Source organism: Lissotriton helveticus, chromosome 10 (genome assembly GCF_964261635.1).
Source record: "Lissotriton helveticus chromosome 10, aLisHel1.1, whole genome shotgun sequence".
Taxonomy (NCBI): Eukaryota; Metazoa; Chordata; class Amphibia; order Caudata; family Salamandridae; genus Lissotriton; species Lissotriton helveticus.
The window spans coordinates 714135290-714162246 of record NC_136071.1 but is presented as its reverse complement, the minus strand read 5'-3'; the positions used below and the strand labels follow the sequence as shown (position 1 = coordinate 714162246).

Genomic DNA, 26957 nt, shown 5'->3' with positions numbered 1-26957 from the left:
GCCGCCGCTCACCTCACTGTCACACAGCCGCCCCTCACCTCACTGTCACACAGCCGCCCCTCCCCTCACTGTCACACAGCCGCCCCTCACCTCACTGTCACACAGCCGCCGCGCACCTCACTGTCACACAGCCGCCAATCACCTGACACACGGCTATCATTCACTTCGCTGCTACGCGGGCACCACTCACCTGACCGCCCCCCGCAGCTCTCACCTCAAAGCCACGCAACCGCCACTCACCTCACTGTCACACAGCCGCCACTCACCTCACTGTCACACAGCCGCCAGTCACCTCACTGTCACACAGCCGCACTCACCTCACTGTCACACAACCGCCAGTCACCTCACTGTCACACAGCCGCTCCTCACCTCACTGTCACACAGCCGCCCCTCACCTCATTGTCACACAGCCGCCACTCACCTGACACACAGCTATCATTCACCTCGCTGCTACGTGGGCACCACTCACCTGACCGCCCCCGGCAGCACTCACCTCAAAGCCACGCAACCGCCACTCACCTCACTGTCACACAGCCGGCACTCACCTTTCTGACATACAGCTGCCACTCACCTGACACACGGCTATAATTCACCTCTCTGCTACGCGGGCACCACTCACCTGACCGCCCCCGCAGCACTCACCTCAATGCCACGCAACCACCACTCACCTCACTGACACACATCCACCATTCACTTATCTGACACACAGCCGCCACTCACCCCACTACTCCCGGCGGAGCATTCACCTCACAGCCATGCAATCACCATTCACCTCACTGACACACAGTCCTCACTGCCATGTAGCCACCGGTTACCGTACACCTCCACTCACAATACTGAGGGTATGACTTAACGGTTAGAGCGGCCGACTTTGACTCTGGGAAACCAGGTTCGAGTCTGGCGGAAGCGCAAGCATCCTGTGATTCTGGGCAAATCACGTAATCTCAATTTGCCTAAAATACATGAATATGTACGTCTTGCAACTGGTGTTAATGTAAATCGCTCCGATGTCAAGTTAGTGCTATATAAAACAGAAACAACAAAAATCTGTCCCACAGCTATCTAAGCTCACTCCTTCGGAGACACTACTGGCATCCCTGCCATGCAGTCCTCACTCACCTCACCGTCCCAGTCTTTACTCACCTTACCTGCACACATCCATCACTTATTTCACTGGCACGCCTTCCCCAACCTAGCTCGCCCCACTTTGTATTGCGGTCATCACGCACCTCACTTACACACAGCCACCTCGCCTCACTGCCATGCAGTGAAAACTCACATCATTCCCTAACAGCTGCTACTCACCACAAGCCATCACTCACCTCACCACCACACAGCTTTCTGAATGTGGTTAAAGAGGGACGCTCAGAGCACAAGTCTGTGATTGTTAGATTTTAGAATTTTCTATGGACAACAGCAAATTTTAAAATATGAAAAATTGGAATTATATAAATAAAAATGTCCCAAAACAACCAATTAAACAGTAAGACACCTCACGAAAATGAATCAAGTTGATTGTAATACTCAACTGTTACTACACGTCTACTAGTTCCACATTTATGGATGTGACAGGGACAGTAAATATGCTGGCTTAATTCCTTCTATGAAAGGCATGCTGCGTACAATAATGCATGATCTTGTTTTTCGGGAAGGTCCCCCACACATTTACTACTAAGCGCAGGTTACGTGTTTCATCAGCTTGGAATGTGCCTCTTTATCACCTTGTGCACACTTTGTTTAAGTTGCAGCATTACATGGGAGTTTCTTTAAGCCTGGGAATGTGGAATAAAATGGATCTGTGTCTTTTTAAGCTGCGGGGAGATATCAGCTGTCGTTTCCTTTTCAAAGAAGTTTTGGCTGGTCACACAATATTATTGCAATCAAGAAATAAGCACAATAACGTGATTTACTACAAGAAATATTTCTCAGAGGTAGGTACAAATGGTATGGAGCTTGTGTCCAGAATTGCATACTTTTGGACTAGGATGTTGAGGACTATAGCATTGAAAATGCAATAGGTTTCATATTTTAAGTTAAAGCCATTTGTTTTGCTATACAATACCATTAGGAAACCAAATGGCTTTAACTTAATAAAAGGCAAACCCTTTGCATTTTTAATGCTTGTTTTCCACCTGTTCCCTTCGTAATGCCTCAGTGGGACTTGAACTTGGTTCTTACCTACCTCATGTGCTCTCCCTTTGAGCCGCTACATAACTGTCCTCTCAGACTTCTCACTTTGAAAACAGCCTTTCTAGTGGCCATCACCTCTGCACGCAAGGTGAATGAGCTACAAGCTCTTTCTTCCAAGCCTCCCTTTCTGGCTGTCCATCCTGACAAGGTCGTCCTTCGAACTAGACCTTCCTTTCTTACCAAGGTGGTTACTTCTTTCCACATTGGCCAAACCATCACTTTGCCCACCTTCTTTCCGCCTCCACATCCTTCAAAAGAGGAAGAGAGGCTCCATCGTCTGGATCCAAAACGTGCGCTTTCCTTTTACTTGGCTCGCAGCAGACAATTCCAGATGGATGACCTGTTCTTTGGTGTGGGCGCTAAGAAAGGTCAGGCCGTGCACAAAAATCTCTAGGTGGGCTGTTTTGTGCATCAAAGCTTGCTATTCTTTGGCAAAGAAGGAGCATCCAGTGGGACTGTGTGCTCATTCCACCAAGGTGGCGGCAGCTACCACTGCTTTGGGACAGGGAGTCCCCCTTAATGACATCTGTCCGGCAGCTATGTGGGCATCGCTGCACACGTTCACCAAACACTACTGCCTGGACAGTCAAGTCCAGAGAGACTGCTTCTTTGGCCATTCAGTTCTCCAGAACTTTCTGGTGTGAACTTAGTTGGCAGACCCACCTCCGGGGTATGTATTGCTGGGTTATCAATTCTAAGGTATGGAATCTATAACTAACTGTTTCTTTCAGATGAACAAGTGACTAATCTTCGGTAACGATATATCTGTAAGAAACATGGGTTAGTTATAGATTCCTTACTGCCCCATCCATCCACCCCGATCTGCAAACTAACTTCTAGAGTTAAGGACTTCCTTTCAGGGCCCTAGTTTTGTGCACCAGTGGTCAGTGTCTTGCATGGCTCTGCGCTTCTGGCGTGGAAAGTTGTGTACAGAACTGACGTCAGCACGCAAGAGCGGCATCTATGTAGCGATCACGACGTCATCCCCAAGACCACGATGCCGAACGCAGAGTCGACCGACGCCATCTTCCGACTCGCAGGGGTACTGCTGAGGAAAAACCTTCTAGATCCAGTCTGACGCCTGGGGGATCATTCTAAAGTAAGGAATCTGTAACTAACCTATGTTTCTTACAGATATATTGTTACCGAAGGTAAGTAACTTGTTCTTTAAAAAAAACATAAGCCCACAAGTCCTGCAAATTTCTCTGCGAGTGACGACATTGTGCTTTGGCAGAATATTGTTGATTGCAGAAAAGAAACCTGATTGAGGCGAATTAACAAACTGGAAGTGAGCTCTTCCCAGAGTGGCCCAACAGCCGTTAGCCACTGTTTTGCAGTCACTACAGAGAATGGCTGTAGTCCGATATGGTTGTCCATGCTAAATGCTTCCTAAGGAAGCCATCGACAACATAACATAACAGTATTGTAATATTATAGTTAATGCCCAGAAGCCTCTGGAAAGTAAAGTTATCGACAATAATGCCTCCAATTTCATTGTTTCCCCCCCCCCCTTTCACTAGACAGGAGAACTAAAAAACTGTCAGTGTGATATACCTGCTTCAGATCTTCACTGAAATTAGAATACAATAGCTATTATGTGCTCACATTTTAAGCCTTCTGTCTGTCTGAGTAAGTTTCAACATTCCACATCAGGTGCTCATGCATGCTACACATTGTGAAATTTGACATATTACGCAAACAGTTGTGGTTTCACAACCCATATTATTAAGGAATTATGACATACTGTTGAATTACTTTCGAGAATTCCCGAGCATGGAATATTTCCTATTAATTACAGAATTTGTCTTAAAGAATAATGAGGATAACAGTAAGTTTGCTAGTTTTATCGTTACCCTGTGTTTAATTTGCATTGCTCCTAGAAAAGTAAACATGAGAGATTTAGTGGGAGCTGAACATTACAAGGAAAACTCAAAACTCCTTCCCTTCTACTGATAAAATGTGTTACTAAGGCATAAAAAGCATCTTCAGCAATACCCCACATGAGAACTACATTCTTGAAACTACAGTCATCCAAAAAGCGTAGTACAGTATTTCTTGTTCCTAATAAATATGATCTTTTCATAAGTCTATCTTGCTCAGTGCCAAATGAATTAAATTAAACGTGGAATCAAAAAAGATACCAGGTAGGTATTAGTAAGTCTTGATGTTGCTGGGCACCCACATTGGTCTCAGACAATCCCCTCTGCCCAGTACCCATGTCTTTTTGTACCTACAGGGCACGCCTTGTAGGTATTCTGCATGGATTGGGCCAACAGCTATGTTCAGAGGCTGTCTTTTAGTTGTCGCCTGAGACAGTATGTGCTTGTCCTGTGTTGCTTGCAAGACATTTTGTTACCTTACTGAGGTATTAGATCCTGCCTGTTGCTTACCTATGGCTGGTTTCACCTACACTGTCATTCCCTTGCTTCTCTTTGGTTAGCGCGTGGAAGTTTCACTTCCTCTTTGTGTGTGTGTCCACCCCATGGAGCTAGGACAAAGTACTGCTTCTATTCCAAGTGAGTGTCCTGCTGATGCTTGTGCTTTTGTAAAAAACACAGTTGATGGACAGAATGTAGAACAATGTCATACATTCACCCCAGTACAAGGATCTGGGCCTAAATCCATCGTTTTTTTGCACTCCACACCACCCTGGGTTAGACACTGGCTATATGCGAATCAGCTCTGACCCTGTGCCTCATGGGAACAGTCCAGTCCGAACTACCAAGCCATGTCTTTCCCAGACCGGAATCAAGCATCCAAGGACCGGTTTCTGGCTATCAGCCTTCATCCGCCTGGATAGCTTGTCTCCAGTGGTGTGGAGAGCCTGGGACTCACTTCTGAGCATACCCAGCCCACTCGGGGTGAAAATTGCAAAAAACACAGTTGATGGACAGAATGTAGAACAATGTCATACATTCACCCCAGTACAAGGATCTGGGCCTAAATCCATCGTTTTTTTTGCACTCCACACCACCCTGGGTTAGACACTGGCTATATGCAAATCAGCTCTGACCCTGTGCCTCATGGGAACAGTCCAGTCCGAACTACCAAGCCATGTCTTTCCCAGACCGGAATCAAGCATCCAAGGACCGGTTTCTGGCTATCAGCCTTCATCAGCCTGGATAGCTTGACTCTAGTGGTGTGGAGAGCCTGGGACTCACGTCTGAGCATACCCAGCCCACTCGGGGTGAAAATTGCAAAAAACACAGTTGATGGACAGAATGTAGAACAATGTGCTTTTGTGGCAGGGCTATTTTTTTCTTTTTGTGCAAGCATGCAAAGATATCCACAGCTCTATGAACAGACTGAGAAGTATATAGCTTTACATTCATCCCTACGAATAACCTGCATAGACATACACGACCCTATAAACTGCCTGCACTGGTGGACACAACCCTATAAACAGCCTGCACTGGTGTACACAACCCTATAAACAATCTGCACTGGTGTACACAACCCTACAAACAGCCTGCACAGACATTCACAACCTTGCAACTACCCAGCATAGAAGTATACAGCCATCCTTACGAACAGTTGCATAGACTAAACATCCATTAGAATAACCTGCATATGGTACATCACTCCTGCCATGGAACCACCCCTGCAAACTGCCTGGAGAGTGGGAACGTTGGGTCCCTCATCCTGTAAACACCCCTCGGCCTGCACCCACCCTCTACACACAGCCTGGTAGTGAGGGAACCAGGCCTCTTCCTGTAACAGGCATGCAGTGACTGCAGCTTACAGACCAACTTGGCCCTGTTGTCATCTCCTTTGCTATGAACATTCTACAGTGAAACACATCTTGAGCTACAGAAAAGCCCATCCCTTTGCAGTGTGTAAGAAGAGTTCCGGGTTTCTATGTTTTCTTGGCTGCCGGGCCCCACTCTTCTTAGAACTGAGACACTGTCATGTTAGTTCTGGATTGAGTTCTGAATTTTAGATTTTAGGATCAAATGATATAACTTGAGATTTTGCTAAGTTGGTAGTATGTTATTGGCTGTAAAGGTGACATAAACCCCGACTTAGTAGACGATTTGCAGTTTTTGAAATAAGAACAATATGGTTCGCCTATAGCAATCTCGGGATAGGCCAACCAAAGGCTTGGCCTGGGTTCCGTCCTCCTGTGACCCATTCACTTTTTTAATGTTAGAATTAATGTTAATTATATAATGAAATGTAGTTTTAGAAAGGTGTCAGTATGTTAATCAACGATGCTGGAAAAAGTGAATGTCCACACCCAGCATAAATTCAGAAAATGAATAAAAAGCATGTCTCCATGGTGCCAGTGTTGGTATTGAAGTCGCTTGCAACTGGAACCATGGATACTCTTACTTAGTCTTTTCTCTCACAACTAAGTGAGCTTCTGTTTTTAGTAAAAGTTGCTGCCTTCGCAAGATGATGATAGCTGGTTTAGTCAGAACACCTACTGTAAAACAATTAATGAGTAATAAATTGACTCCCTACTTGAATCTCAACTCAAGAGCCTGAACATTTTGTCAGTACACCGCATGCATGTAATACTCAGAGCTCCACTAAAATTACTTCACCCTGGAAATAAGACAAAAGGTCTGTGTCTTATAACCAATGTAATCAAAAATAACAATTGATGAACAGTATGTTGTACAATTTCAAACATTCACCCCAGTATAGAGTTCTGGGCTCCCCATGTCATCCCAGTTTGTACCCAGTCATGTGCAAATCAGTCTTGACCCTGCTCTCCATGGGAACACTCCAGCCCGAACTGCCAGGCCAGGTCCTCCCTGGACTGGAAACTAGTATTCTCGGACCGTTTTCGGGGTTTCACTCTCATCAGCCAGGCTAACTTTACTCCATTGGCATGGAGAGCAATGTTGAACAATGTCAAACATTCACCCCAGTACATAATCAATCAATCGGGGGGGGGGGGGGGGGTTTGTAAAGCGCACTTTTTACCCGTGAGGGTCTGAAGGTGCTGGGGAGGGGGGGAGAAGCTCCGGGTCAGTCAAAGAACCAGGTCTTGAGGTCCTTCCTGAAAGTGTGCAGTGTTGGAAGGCGTCTGATGTTCAACAGGAGCTCGTTACAGGTCTTGGCTGCAATGTGAGAGAAGGCTCTCCCGTCTGTTCTGTTCCTGCAGATACGGGGGACGTCTGCCAGGGCGAGGTTGGCGGAGCGGAGGTTTCTCTTGGGTACGAGGAAGGATAGTCTTTCATTGAGGTATTTGGGTCCGATGTTGTTGAGGGATTTGTAGGCGTGGGTGAGTAGTTTGAAGGGAGCCCTCTTCTCGACCGGGAGCCAGTGGAGGTCTCGTAGGTGTTGGGTCATGTGTTTGTGATGTGGAGTTCCTAGTACGAGTCTGGCAGTGGCATTCTGGATGGTCTGGAGTCTGTGCATGAGTGATTTGTTGATACCGGAGTAGAGGGCGTTTCCGTAGTCCAGCCTACTGGTGATGAGTGTGTGGGTGATGGTCCTTCTGCAGTCGGAAGAGATCCACTTGAAAGTCTTGCGGAGGATGCGAAGGATGTTGAAGCTGATGGAGGCGACGGAGTTGATCTGGCGGTTCATGGAGAGGGAGGAGTCCAGGATGATGCTGAGGTTCCGTGCGTGGTCTGTAGGGGTGGGTGGGCTCCCTAGGGCCGAGGGCCACCAGGTGTTGTCCCAGGCGGAGGTGCAGGGACCAAGGATGAGGACTTCGGTTTTCTCTGAGTTTAGCTTCAGGCAGCTGTCCTTCATCCAGGCTGCCACGTTCTTCATGCCTTCCTGGAAGTGTTATGAGAAACAAGCAGCTGGGTTGCAGGTGACCGCACCGCAAGACAAGTCACAAAAAGGTACTTAAATATTGCCCGCCTCAATGGCCAGCTGCTCTATGACCACACATTACAAAGTTTAGAACAAGGATATGAGAGGCAATATACATAAAAACTTTGTTTTTTATGCACATCAGGTTCAAAATATTAGTGAGTCCATGTAATTGCTTGTATTTCTTAATTGTTGTTATTCATGATGCTCTTGAGGTTCAATACAGCCTGGAAGCATAGTCTGGTGTCCTTGGGATTCTTTGTGAGCGAGAGGATGAGCTGGGTGTTGTCAGCATAGGATACTATGTTGAGCCTGTGCTGTCTGACGATGACAGCGAGGGGGGCCATGTAGATGTTGAAGACTGTGGGGCTGAATGAAGATCCCTGGGGTACTCCGCAGATGATTTCCTTGGGTTTGGAGAGGAAAGGAGGGAGGCGGATCCTCTGGGTTCTGTTGGAGAAGAAGGATTGGATCCAGTTGAGGGCGGCTCCTTGAATTCCCGCGTCGTGCATTCTGGCTGCGAATGTGCGATGTGAAACTGTCAAAAGCTGCGGAGAGGTCTAGCAGGATGTGGGCTGCGGTGTGTCCTTGGTCGAGTAGCATGAGGATGTCGTCGGTACCGGCGGGGAGGGCGGTCTCGGTGCTGTGGATGCTGCGGAATCCTGACTGGGTGGCGTCCAGGATGGAGTTCTCTTCTATGAAGGTGGTCAGTTGGGCGTTTACAAGTCTCTCGTTGACTTTGGCCCCAAATGGGAGGAGCGAGATGGGCCGGTAGTTTTTCAGGTCCGTTGGGTCAGCTGAAGGTTTCTTCAGGAGGGGTTTTGCATCCGCCCGTTTCCAGTCTTTTGGGCACATGCCGGATGTGAGTGAGGCATTGATGGTGCGTCCTAGTTCGGGCGCAATGGAAGTGGCAGCCCTGTGGAAGATGTGTGGTGGGCAGGGGTCCGTAGGGGCCCCAGAGTACATAGATCTGGGCCTAAATTCATTGTCTTTCTGGTCCAGGAAGGACCTGGCTTTGTAGTTCAAGCTGTACTTTTCCTCATGAGGAGCAGGGTCAAGACTGGTTTGCATAAGGCTGAATGTTCGATTAATTCAGCATTCTGTTCATCATTTGTTGCTGCAGCACTTTTCACTCTAAGTGGGATGGGGATGCCCAGACGTGGGTCCCTTGCTCACTGTGCCACTGGATTCAGGTTAGCCTGGCTGTTGAGGGGTGTTACTCCAAAACTGGTTCCAGGATGCTTGTTTCTGGTCCATGGAGGACTCGTCTTGGCAGTTCGGGCTGGATTGTTCTCATGAAGAGAGTAGGGTCAACACTGATTTGCATATGACTGGATCCAAACTGGGATGGCGTAGTGAGCAAAAGAACGATTGATTTTTACCAGGATTATTTTGACAAGGGTGCATGTTTGATTCTTTCAACATTCAGTTCATCATTTGTTGCAACAGCACTTATAACCACCTTATGCAGTCCAAGCACTTTTCTCCCTTGCAATGATCATGAGCAGTTGAACTGCAAGACATTTACACCATATACAGTTAATACATTTTGTATTTGGTATATTATCTAGATTGCACATTTTGTATTTTTTTCTTCATTTTTTCAAAGCCCTTCTACCACAAGTGTTGAACATGCTTGTGTTCATTAGCTGGTGGCTACACGGCCCTTAGCCTTGGAACAGTAGCTTTTAGTGTTTATATAGCCAGTTTAATAGCTTTGTGACAGATTAGATTATCATAGAGGTGGCAGATGCGGAGAGGGAGGTGGTTCCAGAGTGCTGTAGTGTGGTGTTTCATGACACGGCCTCCCCAATGAGTACAAAGGTAGTACAGAACTTTCATGAGAGCACCCGAGCTCTCTAGTTTAAATGTTTTGGTTTTCTGTGGTGATCCGCAGCTATTTGTTTCTTTTGTTTTGTTACTGTTTTTGTATGGAGGAGGTACATAGCAGAAGCTCGTTTAATAAACCGATTTAAGCAAAAAAGGCATTGTTTCGAACGGAGGGTGTGTCTCTACACCTGCAGATCATGTTTTGTGACCGCAGAACACAATGTTAAAAAAAAAAAAGCATTTGCAACACCACCGTTAGAGCTATTGGCTTTGTCAATGTTTTTTATAGCCATGTTGAACAGCAAGGTCGCTGAAAGTAAAATAAACAGAAAAAGCTATGATGCAGCCTGCGCTGGCCACATCAGTGCTTTGTTTTTAGTTTTAGCCGCACTGCTGTATAAAGTGACTACAAAAAAAATTGACAATGCCAGTAGCTCTCACATAAGCAAAACCTATTGGCTTTGCCAATGCTTTTTTGTCCAAAGAGGGTTTAAAAGAAGCATGAACTACATCCCTGCCTTAAGTGTGCTGAAGCTACTCTCCACATTCAGAGCAGGGCAGTTGTGCAGGTAGAGGATTGGAAGGGGCTCTTACAACCCCTGTGACACTGCCTGGAAAACCTGTGTAGGGTTGGCCTGCTTCCAGTTGAACCCTCAGGTTTCTATCTCCAGACTCAAGTCCTGATGCCTTCTATGCAGTCTACTGGTTTAGTTTTAGGCTGTTAACGGTTTGAATTTGTATGTGCAAAACAGTCTTTCTAGCGTCTCATATTCTTCAGGCTAAAACTTTCAAGCCTTTAGAGTCCTTACTTCTCGAGTTTCTCTTTATTAGGACGCTCTTTTTTCGATATTTTACATGCACCCTCTAAATCAGGGTGATTTTAACCTGCTGACTAAAAGACATCTCGCTCAATCCATAATGCTGATCTGATATGGTAACCTTATTTGATATCAACCAGCACTCCCTACTCCACAAATATTATAATGGGACTGAATAAAGTGAATGTTACCTACTTTGGATGTTCTTAGGACACTTGTCTGTATCCAGCTAGAATTTTTTGTTTGGGGGTTGAGACACCTCACTTTTAGCCTAGATAAGCATGTTAAGGAACTCTTTTCCATTTTCTGATTTTGACTTGCCCTATTTTTCATTGTTTTACTATTTCGGTCTCTTTCCTCTTCCATTACAAGTTTTATTTTAATTTTTTTATTTTATTCTTCCCTGCCACGTTCCGCCTTTTCTGTCCCAATGTCAAATCCTGAATCCATGTAGGGCTAACTGGAGAGTTTCTACTTAAACATACATACCCCAATGAGTAATGAACAAGGAGGAGGTGATGGAATAGCTGTCTCTTACCTTTGGATCCATGTGCAGTAAAAAATGAGCATATACTTTCAGCTAGGTGGTAAAAGATGGCGGTAGAGTAAAGAAAATAATAGGCGCAGTTGAATATATGTACAGTACTGGCATTTATTTGTAAACATAGAATTTCGACCAGAAAAGTCCTACGTAGGAACAAGATGGAATAGGTGATGGATAGGTTACAGAGATTAGTTGTGGTTATTGACGATGAGTGACATATTGAGTCTGTATGCATTACATATGATGTAGAAGTACAGGAAGATGAACTGACGCAGTCCCTGATTGTGGTAAAATAAATTTGCAGAAAGATGTTGAGGCAATATGCTACCACACACATCGCCACTCGATACATGATCTGAAGCACTCGAACCCCAGAGATTAACTAAAAGGATAAGTCTACTTACAAAAGGTTATCTGCTACATATGGCATCAATCTTCGATAGGAATGTATTTACGAATAGAGCCCTGAAGAAGTCCAACAGGACAAAACGCGTTGGCTACTGTGGCTATTCCTTTTTTTAATGAAGAATGTGAACAAAAATAGGGAATTATCTTCAAAATACAGCCACTGCAGACTTTCAATTATTGAAATTGTGCATTAAATGTTATGGTCTTGTGCTGAATTACCACGAATCAGATTTAACAATGTTTTTTTTAAATGAGTGCCTAACCATTGTAATTGTCCTGAATAGTGGTCAAGTGCAGAATATCAATCTGTACTTTTTTCAATGTCAGCAATTTACCATTAGACTGCGTGTTTGGAACAACTTGAACAAACGTTTTAGGACTGACTACATTTTCCTGACCGTGCCTTTGTGATATTATTTGTTCACACTGTGTTCATAAATTTAAAAAAAATGTGAATAATGTATGTTTGCTTTTAGTTCTAACGAGTGTACTTGCGATTGTTATTCAGATGTCACGCAGGTTGTGCCTTTCTTTACTTTAATTCTTAACTTTTTTTTTTCTTAGGGGACCGACATAGGGGACGCCTCGCTTTTCACGTTTGGTTTTGTCGGGGCAGCCCTCGAAATCATTCTGATTTTGTATCCTTTATGTTGGAAAGAATTCTGTCTGTTAACAAGTATTCTGTTGGCTTTCTGGGACACTGGTCATTCACCAAGATGCGGAGGCAGGTCGTTCCTGCTCGGGCACTCGAGGTGTTTTTGTTTGTCCTTCGGTGTCTTTAGGCATTTTGGCGGCTGTTGAGCGCTTGAGAGCGGAATGCATTCCTCGCGGGGCTCTTTTCCTTGATTCTCACAGCTATCTGATGGTCTCCTCTGTCGTCGGCTTCTACAGCCTCAGCTTCTTTGGATGTTTCACTCCCAGGAAGGACGACACGACAATGACAAAGGTGAGGTAAAGCTGAAGTGCTGATGCACTCCTCAGATTTTGCCACCCAAGACACACGTTACCGTTACATGTCGCGATTGTTGTGAGCGGGTCATTTGCTGTGATCAGTATTTGTTTATAAGCCGTGTCAACACACGCTGAGAAGTTTTTTGAAGACGCTAAATTAGTGGTAGGGGGGAGGATGCGCTGTGTTTGGTTTGGACGGTATCCACTCACTTGTAACAGCCTTACAGTGGAAAGGTCTGTTAACTAGTTTTAGAAAAACCCCTGGAAAGGCATTTTTGGAGAAAAGAATCGTAAATGAGGGTTCTGACCTTACTGAAAGGAGCCTGTATGAAAGTTAAATAACTAGGTCTCTACTATTTCAAATTTAAATAATTAAAGTAAGGCTTCACTTTTCGAGGCTCATTTTAAACGCGAAGGTAATTTGACTAAATACAATTTTACTCTGGACCTGAATGTTGCAAATTAATATTGCGGCACAAGTGTGTTGTTAGCATTTACATAAATATTCGTCAAGCTTAATAAGCAGACTTGGTTGTGTGAAAAGGACAGTTCCAAGCAGTCATTTAAACAACGCCCTAGATTATTTGTATACATTTATATTGATAGAGTTTCCTAAAATCGAAGTCTAAGGCAATTCCAAGCACGACAAAAACTATATTTTTTCATGGGAGGTTTGAAAACAACGATCTCCTAAGCTTTCTCGCTGGTGGTGATTAATAATGAACTAAATCATGCGATAATCCAAATATCCAATTTTTTAAACGTCTTTTATGTATTAACAAAGCTAAGCAAATTGTGAAATCGATCAGCCACGGTAATTTGTAAAATTCTGTCTTTCGTGACAACACAGCAACAACGTGTGTTATTACAGTATTATTATACAACTTTTACTGTGCAGTTAACGGTGTCAATTGTTACAAGAAACAATATAATAGATTGAATGAAAGAAACATGACACATTGTAGCAGTAATGATTTTCATAAGTTCACCAAACAAAGGTTTCCTGTTTTTAATTTGGGTTGATTAAATTGCAGCATATAAGGGGAAAACTGAACTGTTGTGTATGTGTCGAATAAATAGGAAGGTAGAATAGATTAAATGTAGTAATTTATTTAGGGTCCATATGTTATTTTCTATTTCTTTAGGGTGAACGCACACATGTCTCTTGTAAACTTGACATGTTTTGCAAAATAAAAATGATTTTAAGTATGTTCGACTCGGTACGGAATCATTTAAGCACTATGTTTCATCAAGTTTCAGCTGTTCTCCTAAACAGTCACATATTACTAGCCAGTCAAGGTTGTCTTGTATTGATTTTCTCCCTTATGTTTTCGTAGATCATTGGGAATTGTGTATCAATTCTAGTTCTCAGTTCTGCTCTTCCTGTGATGTCCAGAACGCTAGGTAGGTTTGTGAATTAAGAATTAATTGTTGAAACTTAATTTTTAGCTGGAAAAAAATTGTGTGTGTGTATATATATATGTATATATATATATATATATATATATATATATATATATATATGTATATATATATATATATATATATGTATATATATATATATATTCACTGAAAAAACCATAGGTTATAGACCATATATAGTTAGGAATTAGCATTTAAAAAACCTTATTTTACTCACACAAAACCATTGAAATTCCATATATAGTTAGTTGCACTAACTATATATCGCGCACCCGCAATCCACTGCTGATCATGTCACATATTACATCATTCATGACATGGTCAGTGACATCACTGATGACATCACTGATGACATCTCAAATGACATCACTGATGACATCACTGATGACAACATCCAGTGACTGTATGTTTCTGTAAAGTTAAAATATGTCTTACATATTGAAGAATGAGTGGATGTATAAGTGTATGGATGAAGGATTTAGTAGGTGCGTGACTGACTGTATGAGTGAGTGATTAAATGTGTCTCACTGAATGCATGGGTTAGTGACTAAACTGTCTTAATTTGTGCATCATTATGTCTGTTGTGATGTAAACTGCTGCATGTGTTGATCATTAGCTATACGAGAGGCTATATGTGTTATTAATTGGTTGCCCAAGTATTTCTATGGGAGATTGAGTTTGTGTGGGGGTGGCTGGAAGGTGTGTGACTCTATGCATAGATGTGTGAGCAGTTTATTCACTAGGTGTATGAGTTCAAGACTGCATGTGGAAACAGCTACATGGGCAGTTGACTGTGTGCATGAGTGTATTGATGAGTGAATGGATATCTCAATGCTACATGTCATAGTAAGTACATATGTTAAACACAGTACATGTGAGAGTTGGCATATATAAATAACTGTGCATGAGAGCCACTGAATGAGTGAGTGGTTGTATCGATCATTGTGAACTTGTATCAGGGATTGTATAAGAGAGTAAATATGTGTTAGTATATGTTTCAATAAGTAAGGTGTGTTTAACTGTATAGTTGAAGAAATGGAGGTGAGATTGTTTCTTTGCATGACTGACTGGGTGTGTGAGTAACTCCATGGATGAGTGGCAGTGTGTGAGTGTCTGTATACACTGAGTGTATCTAAGGTTATATTAGAGTCTGAAGAGGTTTATCGTATTAGCACAAGAATGATGTCAAATGAGATGTCATCAGTGATGTCATCAGTGATGTCATTTGAGATGTCATCAGTGATGTCATCAGTGATGTCACTGACCATGTCATGAATGATGTAATATGTGACATGATCAGCAGTGGATTGCGGGTGCGCGATATATAGTTAGTGCAACTAACTATATATGGAATTTCAATGGTTTTGTGTGAGTAAAATAATGTTTTTTAAATGCTAATTCCTAACTATATATGGTCTATAACCTATGGTTTTTTCAGTGAATTTCAATGGTTTTTTAATAGCAAATATCATAAGCTGTCGAATGTCAAGTACGTGGTAAGTAAAAACATTTTCGTGTTTATGCATACTGATCTGCTTTGAATGCTGCCCCCCACCCCTCATTTCTATTAGGAGTACTCTCTCTTTGCAGATAGTGAAGGGTAGTTAACGCAGGCCTTTGCCCCCGTTGCCCCTGTTGTAATCCGTCGTGCCTGCTTCTCTCTCCATTTGATTGATTGTTCTCTTTGGTTCATTCTCTATTTACAAACAAGCACAGAGTCGCAATACTCTGTTTAGTCTTTGCAGATAGCGAAAAATCGTGTAAAAAAACAAAAGGAATCGAGCAAAATCAGTAGGCCACTAATGGGATCTCTTTTTGACCTCCCTAAAATAGAAACATTAGGAACAACCTGTTGATAATACCAATGTGTATGTACATAAGCGGCGTTCATTTGTGTTCACAGTACCCCTTGTTGATTGTTTGAATCGAGCATTGAATTGTTCGAAGTTGATTCTCTTAAGAATCTTCTCTGCCTGCAAACGAGGAAGAATAGGAATATTCTCTCTCCCTTTGCAGATAGTGAAGGGTAGGTAACGCAAACCTTTAACACGTCGTGCCTATTTCGTTCCTCATTGATTGATTGTTTCCCCAAACATTGACTGTTTGGGAATTGGTTCTTTTTGGAGGTATTCCCTGTTTGCAAATATACGTAGGAAAATCTTTGCAAATAGTGAAAGGGTACGTAATGCGGACCTTTCGGTGGTGTGGTGGAGAAGCGTGGCTCAGTGGTTAGAGGCGGCAGACCCGGAAGCTGAGATCAGCCGTGGACCAGGGTTCGATTCCCCGCCTCGGCGGGTCTCGGGCTCAAAAATTCCACGGACTCAACAATTCTCGCTCCGGTGCCTACTCGACTCACGGGGTCACACTCTGCGACTCTGGGCAATAGCTTGCTTAATCTCCACGACGGCCCCTCGCGGCAGGATGCCTGGCTTTCACCTTGTGAATACCCTGCCGGGGTATCTCACAGGGGAATACCAGGACGGGTTCCCTAAGCAAGCGCCTTGAGACCCCTGGGTGATTAGTGCGCTATATAAATCGAAATACATTTACATTTACATTCTCCCCCGTTGTAATCTGTCATGCCTATCTACTCCCCACTGATTGATGCCCCTGTTTCACCCGGACCATTTACTAGAGATACGTCATCTGGCCCGACCAGAGAGCACCCCTAGTGAAAAGGACATATGCAATAATAACGAAGTGATCACTGTATCCTGTTAACAGAAACTTTAGCATGAAACAACCTGGAAAGAAAAGAATAGGAAAACGAAAATCAGTAGGCCACTGATGAACATGAAATTTTATTAAACAACGAACAAAGAAACGATAACATAACGTAATGATAAAACCTATTAATGTCCTAGAAACAAGAAAACGTTAAAATATGCCAGTGGTGAGAGACCAGAAAAACAGTAAGAGAAACCAAATCACCCCTCGCTGTCCCACCGCCTGCCACGCCAAAAAAATCGATAGACTAGGGAAAATGCAAGTCAGTAGAACATCCGCCCCCACTCTGGAAACTTCCAAGGTGGGGCAGGGTTGCGGCTACGCCCAGCCGGGAGCAGCCCATATAAGGCGGGTCCTGCTGCCACGCCTCGGCCAGGAGATCCTAACGTAGGGTGTAGCCGGAGGAGAGGCCGAGGCCAGCGGGACCCGGCCAGGGGATTGCCTTTACAACGCTGAAGAGTTGCAGGGGGGGGAATATCTCCTCGACCCTCCCCTCTCTCTCCCAGTCCGGCCGCGGTGGCCCTTGACAGTTTCAGGTAGTCCCGCCACATGCTCTTCCGGTCCGGCCACCAACGGTCGGGGGGCCGAGGCCGACTGGATCCGGCTGCAGCCGATAAACCAAGAAACCCGTTCATGGGGCCAGAGCCAGGGGCGTCCGGCCGACATCTACCAGAAGCCCGGCCCGAAGACGGACGGGACACTTCTTCTTTCTTGAATAATGGCTGCGACAACACTGGGGGGGGATGTCTTGCACATGCCTCCGACCCCCCCCCTCGTCCTCATCGCCTGGTCCGGCCATAACAAATCTCAAGCGAGACGCCGTGGGGTGCACTGGGAGGGAGAGACGGTGCGAACAGGCCTCTCCCGCCTCCCCAGGTGGAGGCTTCCCAGCTGCACCCTCAGCGCTCCAGGCGCCCGGAAAAGGGTTCTTCCACTGTGGCCATGCTGCAACGTCTCGCCCGGCAGGGTGGAGCCCGTCCGCTCATTTGACCCCGCGATCGCCAGTAGCTACCGAACTCTCAAAATGGCGGTCGACCTGGCAAGAGCGGGCCCAGCATAAAGAAATGGCCCGGTCACTGGTTGACTCCACCACCGTAGTCCTCCACGACCTTGAAGATTCTAGAGGAGCCGCGGGAGTCTCCGACCCCCGATGGGGAATGACTGCCATGATCGCCCGTGGAGTGACGAAACTGTATCCGCGGGACGTCGGCGCTCCCATGCTGGCGCCAGCCTCACTTTGAATTACTAGAATCCTGCAGACCTCAGTTCCGGTGAAAGCACAGTGTGACCCGGTAGGAAAAATTGTTGCACCCCCTCCCCTTTTTGACTGATAGTTCAAACCACCGATCCTTTCCTTTGCCCTTTTAACGGAACTTTGGACTGCCTCCCCCTCTTTTACATTTTCTAGAGAAAACAAAACATTAACCACTACATTAGCATAGCAGTTGACACCAGAACTGTTTTCAAATTGAAAACCAACAACATCTTCAACAGAATCCTTTTTGTTTCTGCTGTGACCCTGCTACAGCACAGGCATTGTCCCCAGCAGTAATTCTGCAATGCCGGTAAGAATAGCTGTGGTGCCTACTGGACTCACTCACCCCCGCGGCGCCCCACGCCGTTATTTGCTGGGCGGCAACTTACTAGACATCACTTTCGTGCCATCTAGATTTCAGCGCGTTCTGCTGCCTTGGAACTATTCGCACAACAGACTGCTACTGACGACCCACCCCCAGGCAACATCTTCTGAATTTTCATAATTTGAAAGAACTAGTAACATGTCCTCATCAGGAATTCAAAAGAAATTGCCACGGTCTCTTCGTTGTTTAAATGTTTTTACTGTTTTTGTTTTGTTGTATATATTTATATGTTATTAAAGTTTTATATTCCTACTACTTTGTTGGAGTGCTATATATTTTTAATGTGACACATAATTGTAAAAACTTTGATGTACAAAGAGTCATTCCTGGAATCTTCCGCTTCAGGCTCGGTCCCCTCCCCAATCACAATACAGGATGGTTTTCAGATAGTAGGAACACGTGTGGTGTGACGGATCTCATCGGGTGTGGGCCTTGATCTACTATAACTCCTTTGAAGAGGGGTGATTCTTTACAGCTGGGGCCATAAACTACATCTGCAGGGCTAGGTGATAGCCTGGACAATCGGACACAGAGGAAGAGGAGTGTCAGAGGGTGCGGTAGTGAATAGGGCGAAAGGGAGGTGTCGGGCGGGCACAGAGTGTGATTTTCAGGGAAGAGCAGCGCAGATGGGGGGAGGTTTATTGCCGATGCATAAGACCGAGAGCGGGGGTGACCAGTGCCTGGGGAAGATGCTTGCGAGGGTGGGGAGCCATGCTACGAATCGACAGCGTGCAGAGAGTGGGTCTGGTCAAGGCATCTAAAATGGCTGCCGTGCACGACAAAAGTGTGGCATTTCAAAAAAGGCAAGATGGCGCAGACAATGTTTTTCAACACTTCCTCATTTCCTTCGAATCGAACGTTAACAGACGTTGGTGCATATTACCAAAGTTAAGCGATATTTATCGCTAACGATGCTTACCAACGAATTTTTTACCGCTAAGCATCGTCAGAAATTATCGAAGATAAACCTTGCTATTATCAAGGTTTATCGCAAATGCGATAATAAACGGCCGCAATGCATGAATATCGCTAAAAAGTCAGCGATATTCATGCATTACCGAGCTAATGCTCTTAGCCATGTTATCCACCTCCCATTGGATAACATGGCTAAGAACTGCTCAGGGCAGGTGTTAGCTTTTGGAGATAATCGCGCTTAGCGCGAATATCTCCAAAAGTTGGTAATAGGAGATAGATATCTTGCATGTTGTAATGCAAATTATTGTGGTATATGGAACTCATACCATAATCTCTCAGGAAAGCAGAAACTGATCCTTTTGGGACCGCCTAAAAAGGCCTAGGGGGTGAGGGGTACTCTACTTTGCCCCCTTTTCACGTTCCGAACTATTTTATTTTACTCTCTTCTGTAATTACACAAAATAGCAGCGATAAGATGCATCGGAGACACACAGTGAGAGAAAGGAGGCCGGAGATGAAGAAGAGATGTCAAATACACATTGGAGATAATATAGTGGCAGAAGGGAAGTAAATATGAGTAAACTTACCATGTAACATAAAAATGTTGCACTCTATACTATAAGTCTCATTTTATACTACAATCACTTCGCTACAACCTCATAAATTAAAAATAAAAATGAATAATGTCTCAAACAATTTTTGATTTCTAAATATAAATTTATTCTTCAGAATTTTCTAAATTTGAAAGAACTAGTAACATGTCCTCATCAGCAATTTCCTCATGAAAAGTCTGCAATGATGATTCTTGTAACTCTATGGTCTCCAAACATTCGATAAATTCGCCATCAACAGATTGATCAAAAAAATCATTCAAGTCATCTCCTCCTTGTGACAATATTTCATTATTGGTGCTGTCCATTTCAATCAATCTAATGGAATCATACAAGCCACCTCCTCCTTGTGACAATATTTCATTATTGGTGCTCTCAATTTCAATCAATGTAGTGGAATCATTCAAGTCATCTCCTTGTGACAATATTTCATTATTGGTGCTGTCCATTTCAATCAATCTAATGGAATCATACAAGTCATCTCCTCCTTGTGACAATATTTCATTATTGGTGCTCTCAATTTCAATCAATGTAGTGGACAATTCAAAAGAAATTGCCACGGTCTCTTCATTGTGAGCCATTTTATTTTGAAATTGCTTGCTGTAAATTGCAGAAAAAAATAATCACTTTCATTTATCGTTTTTAGTAATACATAATATAAAACTAACTTTATCAAGTATTTAGTATAACAGAAGGACTGCAAATAAATAACAGAAAACATTTTTCAAATTATCTTCAAGTGTACAACATAGTTCCCCTTACAAATTAACAACTCACCTTTTTAAAAGTAGGAGAAGTGTTAGTACTGTGTAAATCAAACACCAGAAATTCACCACCAAAAATTCCTCACAAATGTACCTCAGACAGTAGTATCACAAAATGGCTGTGGTTTCCTCTCATTTGACATATATACATAACCAATTAACTTTCATCACACACAAATACAAAACCAAAGTAACATTTTAATTGGTTCTAAATTTCAACACTTTCAAATGTGTTTTCCCCATGCAATTTTCCATAGGACATTTACATACGTCTACAGCCTGAATGGCTGAACGGAATTACACCAAACTTGGCAAAATGGTACATCAAACCTAAGAGGTCAGGAAGGATCTACTATGCCCCCTAATGGTCATTTCCCCCTTCGCTTTGGCCTCCTCTTGTCTCTCAATCATACCGAGAGACAAGATGGCGGCCGCTACGGACTGTTTGGAATGTTGACAGACGCCGGAGAACCAATCAGCTTCGCAAAGCTCCGTAACGCGAAAAGTACGCGAAGCGGAGCGCTGTTACAGATATATATCTTTTTTTGAACGTTAATTTCTCAAAATCCACTGGAGCACATATATTGAGACCTAGCAAAGGCACATCGGGCTACCAGTCCCTAATATTTTGCCAAGTTTCGTGCAAATCCATTCAGCCGTTCGATTATTATTATTTATTTTTTTTGCCCCGCGGGGCCCTTTTAAAACCTCCACATCAAACCTAGGGGGTCAGCGAGGATCTACTATGCCCCCTTATGGTCATTTGCCCCTTCGCTTTGGCCTCCTCTTGTCTCTCGATCCTACCGAGAGACAAGATGGCGGCCGCTACGGACTGTTTGGAATGTTTACAGACGCCGGAGAACCAATCAGCTTCGCTTCACAAAGCTCCGTTGCGCGAAAAGTACGCGAACTGGAGCGCTGCCCGGTCCGCTGTTACAGATATATATCTTTTTTTGAACGTTAATTTCTCAAAATCCACTGAAGCACATATATTGAGACCTACAAAAGGCACATCGGGCTACCAGTCCCTACAATTTTGCCAAGTTTCGTGCAAATCCATTCAGCCGTTCGGGCTAAAAGTGAGGCCAACCGCCCTATGGAAAACTCAATGTTAAAAACACGTTTTGGGACCCCCCTTTTTTCTCGGCCCCCCCTTGACGAACCCCCCCCCAAATTTTCAAGGGCTGCTCAGAAACAAAATGTGCCATTTTCCTGAAAATTTCAGCCAATTCCGTCCACAAACGCCAAAGTTATTAGACATAGAATTTTCAAAAATCCCATAGAGAAAAAATCCTAACTATATATACCTACTGGCGACCGCCAGTAGGTAATATATATATATATATATATATATATATATATATATACACACACACACACCAAAAGAGTTCTGAAATGTGTATGGCACAGGATGTAGATGGAATTTTTATTTGGTATGCCACGTGGTTTGCCAGGTGTGTCTCGCAACGACTGTAAATATTTAAGCAATTCATGCAGACTCAATTACTATAACTCTGATCGTATGCGGAGCATATTTCGGGATTGGACACATGCCAAGAAAAACAGAATGTACTTTGCCTATTTTAAGAGTTCCATAAAACATGATGATAAAGCATAGAGCAGTGTTCGGTTCACCCCTTGGCACACACATGGCTTCAGCAATGTATTGTTTGTCGTCATGGTCACAATCAATAGGTGCACTTAATAGCACCCATGTTTTGACCTCTGAGGCACAACTATGAGGGTGTTTTCTAATCTCCAGTATTTCTTTTTCGTTTTTTTTAATGAGGACTGTTGTATTCAAAATACGTTTACATAAACACCTGTACTTCATCTCCTTAAAGGAAGACTTTTTATAGTCTTTCCAATTAAACTTTGATATAAAAACTAATTATATTTCCTTTAATCAACCATGTTCCTCAATGCTGGACTTGGCCCATTCTGCTGGGTCATCCCCCAGCTTTTTGATTTCCTCTAACATTTTGTGCTGATTTTATTTTTGTTGGCCTTCGGACTGCTAACCAGTGCTAAAAGTGTGTGTGCTCACTCTCTTAAACATGGTAATATCGTCTTACAACCAATTGACAGATTTATTTGTAAGTCCCTGGTAAAATGGTACGACCTCTACCCAGGGCCTGTAAATTACATGCTACTGGTGGGCCGGAGCACTGATTGTGCCACTTAAGTAGCCCTTTACACATGTTTCAGGGCTGCCATTTCAGTCTGTGTATGCAGTTTTAAACTGCCATGTTGACCTGGTTAAATAAGCTTTTGCCAGGGCCAAATATTTCTTGTTAATACATGTAGATAATTCCTAGGGTAGGCACTGGCTATCCCAGAGGGCGGGGTTAGACCCTGACTAGCCCAGAGGGCGGGGTGCTGTGTATTTAAAAAGTAGGACATGTACTTTTAAGGTTTGCATGTCCTGGTAGTGAAAACTCTAAAATTAGTTTTTCACTACTGCAAGACCTACCTCATCCGTAGGATATCATTGAAGTTGCCTCATTACATTTATTAGCCTTCGCTATTTAGAGACTGTATTCTGTCCCTGGTAGCTTGAGTGGGTGTAGTTGACAGTTGGACTTTGTGTATTCCTCCTGGATAGCCACGCATACTAGGGAGCTTAGGTGTCCCTATAGGGGCAATGACTGGCAAAATGAAAGGGTAGAGCTGGACCCAGCAGTATTTAATCTTGAATAGGCCTGCTTCCACATAAAGGGCAGCATACCCCCTGTAGTTAGTCTGGAGCCAGGGAAGTTAGGATGCCCGGGGAATTCACAGGGAAACCTCTAGAAGCCCCCCCCCCCTCACTTCAAAGGCACAACTGAGTATAAATAGTGGAGCTCAGACACCAACTCTTCAGTACATTTCTGTACCTGTGGTTTCTCTGCCAGGAAGAAGGACTGCTGTGCTGCTGAAGGATTGCTGTTATGGTGGACTTCTGCCCTGCTGAACTACTGCCTTGCTGTGCTGACCTGCTTTCTGCTGCTCTCTTGCCTGGGTGAGAAGGACTGGATCTGCATATCTTGAACCCAGAACCCAATAATGACTCCAAGGGCTAGTTAACTGGCCTTCTTATATGAAGCCTCAGGGACACGCATGCTTCCAACAACCTTGCACCTGGACTTTGCCATCTGTGAATGTACCCTGACAAATTGTGCCTCCTCAGTCCTGGACCCTTGTAAGTGGGCTTAAGGTGCCCTGCTAGCCTCTGTGGTTCTAGCGGAACCAATGCATCTCCTCTGCTATGCTATGCGGCGCAACCCCGAGCAGAACCGACGCATCGCCGCTCCCTCACAGTTTGGAACAGTCGCAAAGAACCACATTACATCCTGTCATCGCATCGGAACCACTGCTGCTCAATGCACACTCTGAGCAGACCCTAGCATCCATTGTCGGCGGCAGCCTTAACAACCACGTCAAACTCCACCTGGCAGCTCCTTAGAACCAACGCATCCGCCCTGACCGCGCAACTCGCCATCAACGCTAGACTTTACATCGCAAGTCCTACTTGACGAGATCGTGATGACGACACAGGACCTAGCACTGCAGCCTTAACTCATCTTGGAACCGATGCATCACTTCAACTGCGTCACGCATCTTCGGCACGTATCCTCACAATGTGCTGCAAACCAGGATTTAAGGTACTTTAATCAGTGAGCCTAACATGGTTCCTGCAGCCAGTCAGACCTGAACTTGTGACTTTGTCCTGGACCGGCATGACCAGATATTCACAGTAGGCACTTTACGCCTTTTGGTGCTATTTTTATTACATTCTTTCAAATTAAGTATCTCCGGTTCTACCAATTGGATTGTAGTTGTTTAGTCTTGCTTTATTTATTAACAATCCCTCTATTTTTCGAAACCTGTTGTGAAATCCTTGAATGGTGTGTTGTCGTAGTGTTACTGTTTGAAGTGTTGCACAAATACTTTACACGTTGCCTCTGAGTTAAGCTTGACTGCTCTGTGCCAAGTTACCCGAGGGTTGAGCACAGGCTTACTTACGGTTTGCTTGTGACTTCACCTTCGATTGTGGTTGCTGCTTTAGAAGGGTTCACCCCCATAAACAGTATCCCAATTTCTTAGTTATTCACCAGATCTTTCACAAATGTTATAACATTTGTGGAGGTGGCCAACTCTGCCTGGAAGATGGTACCTTGTGGAACTCTGATGTCACTCTACCAAGCATTGGTTGATTTGAGCATGGAATCTGTAGCCTGTGTCCTGCTATGTGTAGTGAGTTGTGAATTGAAGTTCTCTGGAAAAGAATAAAACGCTACTAAAAAAACAAATGTGATTTGAATTGTTTTATAAGTTAAAGCAAGATAAAATGTGAAAGAAATTATAAACTGTGTCTTTCTACATTAAGCTCACACAAATGATAGAAACAATGAAAGAGGAGTCATTTTTGTGACAATAAATATAAAATTGTAGGCAAACTGATTTCAGAACAACCAGTCTATTTTGATACTGCCTTCTAAAGCAAGGTTACATTATGTTGTCCGCCTTAGGAAGTAATCAAAAATGGGAAACCCTCTCTATTTTTCATGGGTAGCATGTTTGTTCGTGGAAATACTGGGAAAGCTATCTCTGTTTAAACAAAAACAGCAAAACCTTTTATAATATAACTATCACCATGATGTCTTAAATACATAAATTGTTCAATATGTTTTCAAATTCACTGTCTTTGGTTTCTTATTGTTACTAAGAAAACTATACTGTTCCTTTTTGTTATGAAGAGAGTACCTCCTCGCTTTGCGTGCATTTTCTGTCAATCACAATCTCTTCTTGCCTTTTTATTTATATTTACATATCTTTAGCATTTGCAGAGATTTGCTATTTTTTTTATTGAGCATATTCCTTTACCCCAGGATTTCCAAATACTGGTACATGAACTGTGACAAAAGTCTCACCTTGGCTTAATGATCAAATGTGATATCTTCTGTTTGTGTGCATTATTTTGAGATTTTGACAAATAAACCCAACGATAAAGAAAATAAATTGAGTCCCATAGTTCAACCTGACTACACTTTAAAACTTAAGTCTAGGATGGGTGATCATCTTTTAGGTGGACTTTCCACCAAAGCTAGAGAACTCACCTTTAGCATCAGTTATTCACAGTTAGTGGTTTGATTAAAAAGTGATACCTGTTGGTGCAAGTTGTATGCTTTAATTGGGAGTGGTCAAATCTTTGACTTCAAATTTTAATTCTGTGCTTCGAACGATGTGAAAAAAAAATGTAAAACTTGCCCATATGCATGAAATAAGAATTAAAGCGTCTGCATTAAAATTGACAAATCATGCTTATCTCGATTACCAATAAAAACCTCGCGGACTCCTGTTTTTCCAAAGTAGAAGCTGGCCAGAGCACTTAGACTAAATAGTTTACTGATATTTTAAATTAAGAGGCAATTTTGATACTAGAGATTTAAGTCCTATTTTTTACCAGGTCAATGTTCCATCTGTAGCACTTATTTTAGATATTAAACACAGCATACCATATTTGGTAACGGGCTGCATGGCTGGTCTAGAAACACATCAGAAGAAATATTGCATTGGGGCCTCTTTGCTATCCTTGTGGTTCCATAACATCATCACCACAGGCAGTTGTGTCCAGTTTTGGCAAGTAACAGTAATTGAACCCAGCTTAGGTAAGGGTACTTCTAGAAACCTGTGTAATTATTAATACTTTCTCATGATTTGTCCACTTGCCAAGCTATTTGCTTGCCAAGCAAACAGCTTGGCAAGTGGACAAAACATGAAAAATTATTACTCAGTATTTTTCTTTTAGTTTACATCATAGGTCCATTATAACATAATTTCTTCATACCAAAATGGGATTATGAAAAGCCACTCAAGACTTCCTAACTGGATGGCATTAGCTCTTTGCAATCCACAAAGTAGAAAAGTATGCAATTACATTCTAGCAAGTTTTTGCGGGTTTCAAAAGGGCATCCTACGTGTTACTAGGAGGACTATGGAACAAAATGTTAAATTGTAGGATTCCTGCTTTATTTATTTGTTAAATTGTATTCCAATGTCTGGGCTTTTGTCTCTTCAACCAATAAAAGCTTGAAGCAAAATAAAATCTGTTACAGTTGAGACTTTCTCAGACATGGGTACTGGTGTAATTTCTTTTTGATATCTTTCTTAGAGATCTTGATACTCCCTTGGTGCAATCAAAAGTGGATCATCCTGTTTTATCACTCAATTTCACTCTGTCAAGGCGATCTTTCATGCAGCTTTATCACTGTTATTTGCTATAACTCTGCTACAATTGTAGCACGCTCTGAACACTTTGCCATCATAAATGATCGCTAATGAGTTAAAGATAAATAATGACGAAAGCAAAGTTATGTAAC

General features: G+C 43.3%; 1 protein-coding gene across 2 annotated transcripts in view; it reads left to right on the top strand.

Moving 5' to 3' along the window:
- LMBR1 (limb development membrane protein 1) overlaps window positions 1–26957 on the top strand; it is an 824544-nt gene that overhangs the window by 715075 nt on the left and 82512 nt on the right. Inside the window, exons 13-15 of one of the 2 annotated variants that reach the window (XM_078663260.1) lie at window positions 12130–12203; window positions 12421–12511; window positions 13854–13920. In XM_078663260.1, coding sequence (XP_078519386.1) covers window positions 12130–12203; window positions 12421–12511; window positions 13854–13920 — 232 coding nt within the window. The remainder of the gene's footprint in view (window positions 1–12129; window positions 12204–12420; window positions 12512–13853; window positions 13921–26957) is intronic. The other variant, XM_078663261.1, reaches the window with a different exon arrangement.